Source organism: Catharus ustulatus, chromosome 3 (genome assembly GCF_009819885.2).
Source record: "Catharus ustulatus isolate bCatUst1 chromosome 3, bCatUst1.pri.v2, whole genome shotgun sequence".
Lineage (NCBI taxonomy): Eukaryota > Metazoa > Chordata > Aves > Passeriformes > Turdidae > Catharus > Catharus ustulatus.
In genome coordinates, this window is record NC_046223.1 from 45153204 (window position 1) to 45167585 (window position 14382).

General features: G+C 37.1%; 1 protein-coding gene across 4 annotated transcripts in view; it reads right to left on the reverse strand.

Annotated features, from left to right (window-relative positions):
• SIPA1L2 (signal induced proliferation associated 1 like 2) overlaps nt 1-14382 on the reverse strand; it is a 124406-nt gene that overhangs the window by 60464 nt on the left and 49560 nt on the right. For all 4 annotated transcript variants that reach the window (XM_033054207.1, XM_033054206.1, XM_033054205.2 and 1 more), the window contains exons 3-5: nt 10411-12117; nt 4351-4484; nt 3731-3919 (exon numbers count right to left, since the gene is read on the reverse strand). In XM_033054207.1, coding sequence (XP_032910098.1) covers nt 3731-3919; nt 4351-4484; nt 10411-11875 — 1788 coding nt within the window. In that variant the 5' untranslated portion in view covers nt 11876-12117. The remainder of the gene's footprint in view (nt 1-3730; nt 3920-4350; nt 4485-10410; nt 12118-14382) is intronic.

Below are 14382 nucleotides of genomic sequence, written 5' to 3' on the forward strand. Positions count from 1 at the left end.
TTAACCAAAGCTTCACAAACTGGCAGAGACCATCAGTCACACCCAATTCCCTTCAGACATCTATATTCATGACTCAAGTCAGGTCTCCAGCTGTAGACCTCTCTTAATCAAACTTCAGGATTAGTGTCCAAAAGGCATGTTATGCAAAGGCTGGATGTGTTTCTGTTAGAGCAAAGTTGACAACAGCAGCCTGCTTCCCCTTAGCCATAGGAGATAAAGGATTTTTGCAGCAGGGAGCCCTTGTGGAACCTGCTCTGGCAGAATGCCATTGACCAGAGAGCAGTTAGGGGCAAAGGACAGGCTTAGTAAGGACAGGAATAAGGAAAAAGGTTTCACCTGGCCAGCCTAGAACATAGAAGAGCCAGAAGTGTAAGTGTGATGGGGAATGGGATGGATGACCATCTGGGATAAAATGGGATTCTGGGTTATGGATACACTGTAGGAGCTGCCTGAGTCAGAAATCTGGAGCAGGGCAGGGTGAAGATACTGGCTTGTTCCCGTCATTTCCTTCTGACTGTGTCAAACTGTTTAACTTAGACCACATGGGATTTGATTTCCTTGACTTCACACTAGAATTGATAAGTAAAGAAATTAAATGCTAAATTGAGCACCAAAAATAGAGACAAGAACTAAAAGTAAAGAGGCACCTGGGCAAAATATTGGGTCTATTCAGACTTTTTCATTCTGCAGATGCCAGCCATTCCTGCATCTGTTCATGAATATCAATAATATTCCAAACAGGAGTGAAGTATGCACCTATCTTAACAATCTAACATCTCACCATTTAAACACTGAGCCAAGAGACATTGAGAATGAGGATCTGGGACTCACCAGGCCAAGACATGAACTAATCCTGGGATTTGACTTCATGGACAGACAAGCACTGTGAACGCTATACAATTTTAAACAAAGTCAATACTATAAAAAAACCACAATTGCTGAACAAGCTGCAAGCTTATTTGCAGTAATCTGAACCTCCTCTCCCTGTGCTGGAACCATTCACAACTATGAAATTAGAAGACCTGAGTAAAAGAACTCACAGCCAAGATCATGGTGGCTGTGCAGAAGCAGAGATCAAGGTACATTTAGAAAGTCAGTGCCTAAAGGAGAAATAATGAGCTTTGGCAGGATCTTTTTATGTCATATATTTAACTGGCATGAAGAACTATCAGAATATTTAAAACTGATAAAGTTTGCCAATTTCGAAATGGTACCACATGCTTATTCACGTCTTTTTAAGTAAGTAATTGCAGACATGGTTCCGATTTCAATTATTTCCAATTCAGAATTTTTACATTTAGTTATATTTTACACTGAGAACAATTTCATAACGTGACACTACAAAAAAGCTTCTAAACCATTTTAGTTACTTGGGTATGTGATACATATTGAAGGTGCACAGCAGTCCTTCCTGACTCAAAATGATTGTGTTCTTGTCAGAATCACTCACTACTGAATCTTGGCATCTTGTCAAATGTTTGCATAGAATATTTATCATATAACAACAACTTGCTGACTTCCACCATGTGAAGATTTTAGATTATTTTCTGTCAAGGAGCATCAAGAAATTAGACACAATAGCCACTAAATATCACTGCAACCCAACTTAATTTCTTTGGTTTTTTAAAACTTCATCCTATAGCTTAGAGAGAAGTAAGCATCCTAGAGCAACGTGAGGGAACAAAAAAGCATGTACAATAAACAGCCATTAGCAGAAATTAGAAAGGGAAACTGGGGAGAAATTGGAGAAAGCTTAAAAAAACAACAGTAACCGATAAAATGTTGACATTTCTTGCAAATTTACAGGTGAATTTAATGATGAGCATCATATGGCAGAATAAATTGGGAATTTATTGGCAATTTCTTTATGTATTCAAATTAGGTCAATCATCCAATTTACATCTAGTTTCTACTGACAAAATTTAGCCACATGTTTCCTCCACAATCCATATTAGATTTCACAGAAAAATTATCAGACAGGCAGAGAATGAAATCAAAACATCAAAGTAGTCTTCAGTTGGCTGTGGAACTATGCAAACATTCAATACTCTGTAAGACAAAATTCATATCACTCTGGTGACACTACTAATCTTCTAGATCATAATTCACATTTTTAAATTCATGATGTTTCCACAAGTCATCACCTTCAGTTGCCAAGCATAGCTCTCTATTTACTTGATTAATAAACTGAAAGCATTAAGTACCTAAGAGGATTAAAATGGATCTCATGCCAGTTCTTTGCACAGCTCTGTCTATGTTAAAGTAATTACCTTGTAATAAGCAGTACACATAAGATATATTAATATTACATTTTGTCAGGTGACAGTCCATTTAATAATAGGACTGAATTTCAGAACTGATCACACAAAATAAAAGGAAGTGCTATATACTGCTGTTTCTCAAAACGAGGAGATGATGATTAAAAAATCACTTTGGTCATTTCAATGGACAGTCTCCATTTCCAATTTTTTGGGAACTGTGAGTGAGTTTGGGAAATATTCTGATCAAACACAGTCATACTCAATACTGCCTTGAACATACTGCCCCTCTGAGAGCTCATTCTGAAGCTCAAACAGCGAAGAGCAAGAGCACAACAGGAATTCTTGGATTCAGAATTCAGTGCTTCTGATTTCCCTGTATTGCTTTACCAGAAAAACTGACAAATGCAGAAGAAAATAACAACATCCAGCAAAATTAACACCATCCTCAAACACCAATGTAAACAAAAGTACTAAAATTAATATATAAAAGATTGCTTAATACATCCAAAAAAGCCAATTCTGTTCCTCTGGCTACATGTGCTTTGTTTCGAGCAATTGCCACAGGCACAAGGAAAGACAGAGGAATTCTGGTAGATGCCACTGACATTAGATGCAATCACTACATTTGAAACTGAGTTAACAATAAAAAATTAACTTTAGCACCATCATAATCAACTGGTTCAATCATTGGATTGGACTTCAACAGCTAGATACTGACTTTCACCTAGAAAGTAAAATCTTCAGTTTAAATTGACATTTTTTTAAAACCATGATTTAAAAACCATGATAAGTGTGTGCCTCACAAAATATTCCAAAACCGTAAATTTAACTATTAGATTTGAATGAAGCAGATTCACTTTTATTGAACCTAATAAACCTCACAATTTTCTCTCAAAATTTAAGCCATTTGAATACTTTAGTGCCATGCAGTTAATACATTAGTCTCAATCATAATTTCAGTTCTATGAATACAGAAGTATTCTATGCTAGTAAGAATACAGCAAGCATATCATAAAATGGTATTGTAAATAATAACCATAAATTTTAGATGCAGAGACTTAAGACACAACATCGTTTTGCCTCTTTACCCACACACAATACTAATAAAGTGTTAGATGTATTTTCATTTGCATTCAACATTTGTACACATTGAAGTGCAAATACAGATTGTGAAAATCCCTTCTTACTGACGTTAAAGCTTCATAATCTTTCTCTCCCTCAGCCATTGAAAAACAATCTCCACAGACCAGTATTTTTTCCCTCCAGGTGAAATGTATTTTAAAAAGAATTTTCTTAGAAAAGCAAATCTCATTTTGTCAGTGAAAATAGACAAGTTTCTCTTAAACCAAGAAACTGAATGGTTTGCATTACAGATCCATGTTAATTAGCACTGTCTGCAAAATATCTAGTAATTTTTTTCTTCTATTTATCTAAGGAATAGTCTACAAAGAAGGCCATGTACTACATACCCCTTGTTCATCCAGTTTAAGCAGCTGCTCGGGTACTTTGGGCGAGTTGGAAGCCTGTCTCAAGCACTGGATGCTCAGCTCTGGTATTACATACTCCAGCACCTCTTTGAGGGGCAGACCTCTTGCTGTGCCATGACGAGCAGTGGATGGTATAGCATCTTCTAAAATTGCTCCTCTAAGTGTAGTAAGCTGTAGTACAGGCAAAACAAAACATTTTTAGCTCTAATAGTCTAAACTCTAGAGATAAAAAGTGATGGAAAACAGAAATGGAAAGGAAAACATTCTCATTTTAATTTATTTTTTTTAACCAGTAAAAACATTACTAAATAACTTTCAAAGAGCAGACAAGTTTTCACTGTTCCCTTGCTTGCACATTGCAGTTCTTTTCAGCCAACTTACCTCCTTTTGGGTGTTCACTCAACAAGACAAAAATTTTATGCGGTACAGAAAAGGAAGACTTTGTTCGGGAGCAGCTACATCTACTAATGGTACAGGAAACATCCTTTCCCATTAAGAGATTTACTTTCAAAGTTAGCAATGTACCTCCAGACAAACAACTAGTATCCTAAGCTTGAAGTCAACTTTTCCATTGCTTTACAGAGTTATGGAATAAATATTACCTCACTTGTCCTGAAAACAATACGATAGTTGAACTGAGATCCTTCTTTCTCCTTAGCATCTTCAACCTTTTCCCTCCGGATGCTGACTGCTACAGGTCCAAGATTTTCATCTATTCCAAAGTAGTTCTGATGCTCTTTTGCACAGGAATGAATGAAGAGATAAGAGTAAAGCATGAATCTCCTGGAAAATTTTCACCAAATCTCAAAAAAAATTTCTGCAGCAAGAAAACCAGATTATTTTTAATTGAACTATGAGGTCTGTGCATACACGAGCTGGTAATCTTCTGAACTGTACTCTAAGTACATAAATCACAAATGCTAATTTTGATGAGCAAAGTGGTCACTCATATCACATAAATTACTGCAACTGCTGCTACAATGAAATTATTTTTTCCCTTTTTTACCACAAAATTAATCTTTTTGCTTCATGCTGTAGGAAACTACTTTGGAGAAACATATTACATATAATCTTGAATAAAAGCTAGGAGTCTTCAAACAAATAAGATTTATTCTTATTCTTATCCACAACTTCACATTCAAAGCAGCCACCCAGTCTCAACAAGGGAAAACTGAGTCTAGTAACTCTTCAGTGTTTGATGAATAGTTAAATTCATCCTTGAGGCAAGTGGTCCAGTCTAGGAGAGGAAAGTACTATCAGCTGAAGAGAAAGAACACACTGGAGACCATTTAAGGAGATCAGGCACACTCAAATCCATGTGATCAAAGAGGACCTGTGTGGAGGCTCCTCCTTACCACCTCTGAAAGGTCATAGTGCGTAGCTACAGTCACCTTTAAAAAAGGGGGGTCTGGGAAGCGACAGAACAGTCATGATAAATCTCAGTTCCCAGGGAGATTAAGGAACAGATTCTCATGAAAGACATTTCCAGGCACATGAAGGACAAAAAGATGCTTGGAAACAGCCTGCATAGATTTAAAAAATGCAAATTGTGCATGACCAACCCAGTTGTTTTCTGCAGTGATGTGACTGGCTTTATGGATGAGGAAGGAGCAATGAATGTCACCCATTTGTACTTTAGCAGTGTTTTCCACAGTCTCCCATAGTGTATCTGTGTAGCTAAACTGAAAAGACGTGGTTTGGACATGCAAATTACAAGGTGGATGGAAACCAGCTGGAGAGTTGACATTAAAGGACTATAATCAGTAATAATGATTACAATTAGTGGCCAGTTACTAAAATGTTTATCAGAATTTATAACCTCAGTGAAGGTGTTGTTGTTTAATAGGGTTTCATAGGGTTTTACATTATCTAAATGATGGCATGGAGTGCATCCTCAACAAATTGTTGTCCATGACCAAGCTCTAAAAGAATAGTTAATGTACTGGAGGTTAGGACTGCAGATGCATGCAACAGATGATAGCAGGCTTTTAACAGTATGTGCACAGGGCAGATACTGAAATGCATAAACTTTGCACTCTTTTACAAAAACAGCCAAAGGCACAGCCACACAGGTAGAGTCCTACAGCTGTAGGGTGTCTAGGCTTCACTTCCCACTCTCCCCTTTCCCTGGAGGCAGCTACTGCTGAGCTGTGACAGCTGAGCTGCATGTGAAGCAACTCCTAAACCACTTCATGTTTTCAACCTGACACTTTAAAACAAACTCTCATTTTGACAATTCAAGAAAATAGACTGAAAAAGCCTTAGGAAGATGAACACAGAAATGCACATAGAACAGAACAAGCTCAAACAACAGGCTGGGAACCCACTGCCACAGGAGCCTCTCTGTGAAAAGGACTGGGGACCCCTTGAGCACAGGCTGCCCAGCAGCCAGCAGGAGCTCCCAGCAGAGATGGAGGGCAACCACACTCTGGGCAAGAGCACTGCAGCAACTCAGGAGAACATTATGCCTTTCTGTCTGGCACTTTTGAGACCACATAAGAAGCAGTGTCCAGTTTTGGACAGAGACAAGGCCAGCAGACAACTAAAGATAATTAGAGGACTGGAGAATATAACAGCTGAGGAAAGGCTAGAAGAAATGGGCTTGTGCAGGTGGAGAAGAGCAGATTAACGGGGGAAATAACTGCTGCATCCCACGCGCTGATGGGAGGTTGTAGAGAAAGGAGAAATAGACTCTTCTCAAAGGTACAAAGTGAAAGAACAAGACACAACCATCACAAGATGCAGCCTCTGAGTGGAGGGAATCCAACACAAACAGGTTTCCAACAGAGACTGTGAAATCTCCATCCTAAGATACTGTAAAAAAAGTTAAAGGGACAGCTAAAGGGAAACAGGTTTTGAGCAACCTATTTGGAACCTACATTTAAAGGGAACTGTAAAGAGGGAATTAGACTGGATGGCCTGCAGAAATGTCTTCCAATCCAATTCATGCTATAATCCCATATTTTAAATAGCAATTTAAATGACTAATTTCCTTATCCAATCCTTAAAGATTGTCCTGTTAAAAAACATTTTTCTAGCATTTTTGAGCTAGTTTGATACTTTTTTAAAACCAATGTATTTATAGAAATGTGTAAAGAAGTTTTTTGCAAAATGTCTTTCACTAAGAAGTTATCACACCCTAAGAATTAATACAAAAGAATGAAATCATCTCTACATAAAAGAAAGCCTATTTCTCAAATCAAGTTTAAATTAGGTTTCCAGTAGTCTTTCAAAAATCGGAAGTATGTAGATGGTTCCAATCCAAGTGGAAGGAAAATGAGAATCAGCACATTGCAACTTTTTCTGGAAGGAATACCTGGAACCAAAGAGGCACAGGCATTAAAATATCTGCTAATGCTCTCTGACTACATTCCTTTCCCAGTCTGAGAATTCTACCTGCATGGATAAATAATGTACCTTATGGACTTCCTGGTGTTAAATTAAAACTTTGAGTCTAAATAGGCAATTTTATCAAATGGAACAGGACTTAACAGAGAAGACACAGCGAGGGAGAGAGAGAGAGAGAAGTTCAGATGTCAAACACTTCCAGTAACATAAAAGCTCCCCACAGCTGCATAATTCAGGGTTTGACATAAGATAAACTCCTCAGTTAGAAGTCTAGAGCTTTGCATTTTGATGTAAATCCAGAAAAGGGCATTAAAGAGTTACTAGATTTCTTGGCTTAAGTATTACTTAGCAGAAAAATGCAAGTGTGTGCAGATACCTACTAATTTCTTATACAACACGAAAGACACAAACCCAAACACATTATTTATATGCATTAAAAATTAAATAGATAAACCAGTTTCAGAAAAGAAAAGTAAGGAAGCTGAAGTAAATTGAATAGCACAGCTACTTATATTCCGGGATTTGGGGAAAACATTTTTAATTCAAGGCATCTAATTTTTTTTTTTTTTATTTCTAAAAGTACAAACTCATAAATCTCATTTAAATGTGTTTATGTTGGTTTAAAAGAACCAGCTGGGGAGAAAAGAAGAAAGTAAGTGCTATTTTCTAGCTGAGATCTAGAGAGATGCTAAAATATTTGTCATTTTTTACTTTTTCATTTTGAGGAATAGTTGTCAGTTTTTGTTTTAGCACAGAAGTCTTAATTGTACAAAACTGAGTTAATACCAATAGCTTGCTATGGCTGTACATTTCTTTCAGGATATTTTTTCAATCCCATATCAGCAGATAGACACAGTAACATCAAATGGTTGCAAGCATCCCACAGATAAAAAGCATGGTAATATTAAACAAGTCTTGAGAAACTACAAGGATAATTGCACAAGGGGAAATGGACAAATCAATGATAATCAAAACAATGATATAAAATAATATAGCTTTTAAAATTCTTAAATGGAAACTGAGAAGATAGATTCAATAAACATATTTTATATCAGTTGCATTGGATTTGATTTCAACAATAGTTACAAAGCTTATAAATATGCAGTATGAAACTACAACTCATTTCAGAAAACACTGAATCCCAAATCTCATCTTTCTTGAAAGGGAATGGAATAATTAGTGCTACACATGCCAGGGTGTTTCTTCCATACATCTTAAAACAGAAATAAAACTGTTATGCTGACAAGTGCCAATTATAAAACTGTGAACAAAATCAAATGTTCAGAAAGGTATTTCTTTTATATATATTTTTTCTTAAAGGCAACAGAAAACAGTATTGTATGTACAAGTAACTATTCTTTGCTAAATTTTTATTTTATCCTTTCACAATGATTTTGGTAAAATTAAGCAGCACAACTAAATCTAAAAATCAGCTAGGAGAGCTCACTGTCATATGCTTGATCCCTTAAGATGGTAAATACTAAAAATTACGATTTTAGTTTAATCAGCTTGTTTCCCCTGTCCTTGCTGGATCATAAAAACTATTCAATGCAGATTTCTCTCATGTAGCTTCTGTTACGGCTCTGTAAAAAGATAATGTCCAACAGGCCATGGCTTACATATCACTGTAAAGGTGAGAAGGCAATAATTCATTGCTGGATATTAAATGAATCATGCCATATTTACTTTTTAAGAACTCTACCTAGAGAGCGATTAGTAACAATTCAAGTTTCCTAGTGTTACACTATGTGGGATAAAATACTGAGAAACTCTGATACTAATTCAGAATAGAAGTTAATAAAAACTAATTATATTCACACCAATTTTCCAGGAAGGTTATAACGTTTGTTTGTAATATAGTATTTAAAGAGGCTTTGAGTATGCATCTCCATTTTCTTTTTGTATTTTCTCTGACAAGATTTTTCTTCACAAAAGTGTTCTGCACTTCAGCACCTGTAACTCATCCAAGACAGAAGCACTTCAGAAACAAGTCCTCTTTCATCTGGCTTAATTATTGTCTCCCCCATTCCCCTGCCCATTCTGCCACCACCTTTGTCTACTGATAGTCCTTCTTTCATTTTTGTGAATGCCAATCTTTTCTTATCTCTGCCCCTCAAAAAATGTGCCATCCTTTTAAAAAAAATTTCACTTGATTCTCCTGTAGTCTGACTCCCTCAAGACTTTTTATATAATTTACAACCTGTCTAGCTTGAAATCCATTTTGAACCTGTGAATTTACTGCCCATTCCTTGCTTAGCTGTGGGTCTTTTTCTTCCTCTTCCATCACAGATTCAGATTCTTTTCTTCCTTGCCTTTTAAATATTTTTTTTTACAGCTGATATGTTCTCAGTGTTTATTGTATTGTGGCTAGCACTGTACTGGATCCTCTTTTTAATCCCTTTTAAAGGGTTACAGAAGGAAGGAGTAATAGCGTGGTGCTTATTTCCTGATGTTCAAATATAGTTAGAAACCAGAGGAAGTATGACTTCAAGAACAAGAAGAATCAGGCTGTAACAGCTTTTTAAAAACAGAAGCAGACTTTTTCTTTTCTTTTAATAAAAGCAAGAAGATCTAGCTATAATTCGTAATACAGAAAGGACAGAGACAGGTTTTTGGGGTTCTCCCACAAAACCAGGGATTTCATCCACATTGCACACGCTAGTACTGAATGCTGACTAACAAAGTAGATCACAGAGTGGAAACAGTTTCTCTGAATAATGATTAAAGTCAAGATAATTACTCTGCTGGCACATTTGCAGACTGAACACATCCTAAAAGAAAGGGACATAAGGCTAGGAGAAAGGCATAACAGATCCTTCTTTAAGCTCTATTTAAGGAGCATGTACATGTACATACAATGTGAAAGGCCTCAAGACACCCTTGAAGACAGATGAATCTAGAAAAGAGTTAGAAGCCTTAATAATAAAACCTTCTCTTTTGGAGTCACCTTTTAGGAAATAATTACTTCCACTCTGAGTATCAGTATATCCAAAGCATTTACTGGATATAAATGACATCTTTTCCTCCTGCTGATCAAGAAAGTTTGGGGTGTAGAAGTTAGCTTACATGCTATGTTATATGACCTTTCATTAAATCCCTTAATGAACTCACACACATACTGCATAACCATACACAACCCACTGCTTTGCCCTGAGAGGACAAAAATAACAGGCTTAACTTCAATAAAGAGTTGCAAGACTCTCTGGAATACCTAGGTCTCTCTATAGAGAAGAAGGAAAACAAAAAATATCTTTAATAAACAACTTAAATCTAATGCATGGATACATCAGAACAGATGCATTAGAAAAATTTACCTTTTCCATAGAAGAACTTGCGGTAATAATATGCTCCAAGATCAATATGTTCTATGATGTAACGCTTCACTTTCTCTCTGTGAATGGACTGATTTTCTCTTGGTACTTCCAGTACTGAAACACCAGCATTTGTGCAATGGGAGCTCAGAGAGGACTCAAAAGAACAACTTTCACCTGAAGAAAAAGATGCTGAATTTGCCCTAGAAAGTGCAATCCGTCTATCTCCTTCCCCACCAGTTTCATTCCTGAAGTAAGGGCAACTCAATACCAAGTCATTGCTTTTCCCATCGCCCTCATCAGCATCTAAATTCTCTTTTGAATTTAGGTCCTCTTTGCTTCCCAAAGGAGATTCACAGTTTCCAGTCTGGCCTGTTGGCATCTGAGTTTGTGACGCAGCCGAAGCCCCAGTGGTGATATTTTTTCTTTTTCCTACATTTACTCTGGTAGCCATTGCTTCATTTATGTTAAACAAAACACTCTGAACATCATAATGTGCAAAACATTTCTGACAGTTCCAAGAACGAACATTTCTGTCAAGTCTATCATCCAGGTCTGATGAAAACTTAAAAGTTTCATGCTCACTTTTAACTGTTCGCAATTTTCTAAAAAGAGATGTTTCTACTGCTTCTGATTTAAGTCTCCTCTTGAAAGATTTCTCCCTTTCTCGACCAAGAAGTAGGGCACTGTCCATATAATCCAACCCAGAAATCCTGACAAATTCTCCCCTGGATATCTGTGCAGCAGCATGTAGACTCGGAGAAACCGTAGGATCACAGTGGAAAAACTCAGAAAATCCAAAAGGAGCAAGGGTTTTATGTTCAAAATTTTCCACTCTGTATCCTCTCAGCATTGCAAAAAAATTTTCTCCAGACAAGCCTTGTCTATCAATTGAAGAAGTACTGCCATATTCTCTGTGAAGAGCTGCTCCAGTATTTGGGTTAACAGCATTTTGGTCTAACACATCTTCAGCATCAATATCACTTATTGTCACATCACTGTTGCTTCTTTGCCTTATAGGATGAAGCCCCCTTTGAGGTGAATGAACAAAAAGATCTCCAATTGAATATTTTCCCTCTGTAAATTCCAGTTCTAGCTCTTCTTGCTGTTCATCACTTTGGTCATTTTGTCCGTTTGGAAGTACTGAGCCAACACCTTCATAACTGGCTGGAGGTCTATTTTCCCAAGCAGCTTTACTCAGTTCCTTAGAGCAATCCTTTTTAGGAGGCCATTCAGATACCCTTGCTCGAACACCCATTTTAGGCACGGCTGGTGTACCATTTGCTTGATTATTTTCAGCTTTGCTAGAGGCATTTGAAGAAACAGGAGGACCCATGCTACCGTTCAAGGCTTTAAGTTTTCTAGCGAAATAATCGTCAGATTGCATGCTTCTTGAAGACTCCCTGAACTTGGAGGAAGTTCTGCTAACCTTGTGCTTATCTTCTTGCAAAGACCTTTGATCACTCATGTCCAGTCAGTGGGAGGAGAACCACTAGTATTGCATAAATTTACTGTTACATTTGTTATTACATTGTCTTTTATGGGCCAATAAACTGCAATATAAAAATATTGTTACAGTCTTCCCACAGGTGCAGGCAGGGACCTCAGTGTACCATTTTCGTACAATTTCTGTCAGGAGAGGAATCTCAAAACATTTCCTTCAGTTCAGATGCATTCAGTTCAGTATTAATCCAGACAAATTTCATAAATCTGTTCATGAGGGAAAAAAAAAAAGTGTTAAAATGTTCATACTCAATAACAGTATGTTTCCACTGTTGTTTGTATATACATAACACCCCGTGAAACTGGATGGACCTAAAGTGACTTGCTTTGTATAATTTTCTATCCTTGGACTCCTTAAAACCCAGCAAATGTAATAATTCCAGTTTTTCATGTGATTTCACAGGATGTGAGCAGCTTGAACCTGTGTCTCTTATGAGCTGCCCAGTACATGTACAAGCAGAACAGCCACAGACAATTCCCTGCAATCCTGACAGCAACTTCGATGCCTAGTCTCTGTCTAATCACTGGGTTTGTTTGCATAACATCTAAACACTTTTTTTCAAGCTTTTTTGAAAACGGCTGATGAACACAGGAGTGCTGGGGCAAGACTGCTAGAAAATGTAAGCAAAATCTATGGAGCAGATAGGACCTTATACAGAAAAATGTGTTTGGCACTATTTAAAAAAGCATTTTAAAGAAAAGTAATTGTTCCACTATGATTAAACCAGTGAATTAACGTACTTAGTTTCCTACCCCTTCTCTCTTCCCAAAGGGAGGTTTACTTACATTCCTTTCTTTGGAGTGCAAACTATTATTTAGCTGTGTAAAACAGTTACAGTTGTTTCTGCTATATTATATTCCTCTGGTTGGAAACCCAGACTGTTAACTCAGTTATTGTGATAAAGAACACGTCTGTTTTCTTCTGTAAATAAGAAAAGATAGTAGCTCTATTGATAAGCCTCAATTTGATTACAGAATTGGAACTGTTAGGATATAAAAATACTCTTCAATAGTCTTAAGAATGACTATGACTCATGCTGTGAAGGTTCATTTGCAGACAGTCTATCCATTAATCCATTGCATACATGCAGATTAAGACAGAAGACAAGACAGAATGTTGTATACTTCTTCAGATTTTATTCCTTGAACAAAAATGCCAACATAATGATCTTTTAAAATGCTGCAAATATGCATCTGCCAGAGAATAAAATGAAGTCAGGCTAAATTAGCTTGGAATAGGAATTCTCCCTTGATTTCAAAGAGATGAGGTAGTAAGAGGAGTTCAGAAGATGAGTGGTTTTTTTCTCCTATATTTAATGCGATAAAAATTCCTTGGAGGACAGGAAGGAAAGATGAGATGAGAGCCAAGGGAATAATATAAATTAAAATGTGACACCTTATTTTATTCAGCTTGTCAGAAATCAACAGAAATTGTGTTTGATATAGCAAACTTTAAAAGACTTCTGCAGTAATGAGGCAACAAACACAAGTTAAGACTTCTTACAATAGCTATGGTTTCTATGCGACAGGTAGTGGAAACTGCTGATAATTTCAGTAACAATGTATCTCTGCAGCTCACTTTCACTCCATACAAATTACTTGATGGCCAACGAAGACAATTAAATGGGTCCCTTACAGAAGTCCAAAAGATTATTTAAACAACTGACATATTCAGAGAAAAAGTACTTGAAAACTGTCAAGCAGGATTTTTAAACATTAGCTTATGAAAATACTACACAAAAAGAAAAATATTGGTCAAAGAATCAGAGAATGGTTTGGGTTGCAAGGAAACTTAAGGATCATCTAGTTCCAACTCCCCTGGCATGGACAGGGACACCTTCCACAAGACCAGGTTGCTCAGAGCCCCATCCAACCTGGCCTAGAACACTTCCAGGGATGGGGCATCCACAGCTTCCCAGGACAACCTGTTCCAGCGCCTCACCAACTCATAATGAAGAATTTCTTCCTAATATCTAATCTCTTTGAGACAGTTAATCCTCACCCAGTTACTACATGCCCTGTAGAAAGTCCCTTTCCAGCTCTCTTGTAGGTCCCCTTTAGGTACTGGAAGGCCAGAATTAGGTTTCCTTGGAGCCATGCCTTCCCCAGGCTGAACAACCCCAACTCTCTCAGCCTTCCCTTATGGAAGATGTTCCACTCCTCTGACCATCTTTGGATGCAGCCCAGCACATGTCTGGCTATTGAGTTGCAAGAAGTTGCTGGGTCATGTCCAGCTTTTCCTTCACCAATAACCCAAAGACTCCTTTGCAGGACGCTCTCAGATATGTCAATATGCTCAAGATTTTTGGAGCACAATTAATACTGCAAAGTTGAAACAGAAGTTCTTTGTGAATTAATATGAACAGTTGACAGCTTTTTAATCATCACTTAGACTGTTTTTTATACAATCATAGAAGTGAAAGAAACCTTTGCTAAATAAAAACTCTGAAGGAAAACTAAACTATTCCAGAA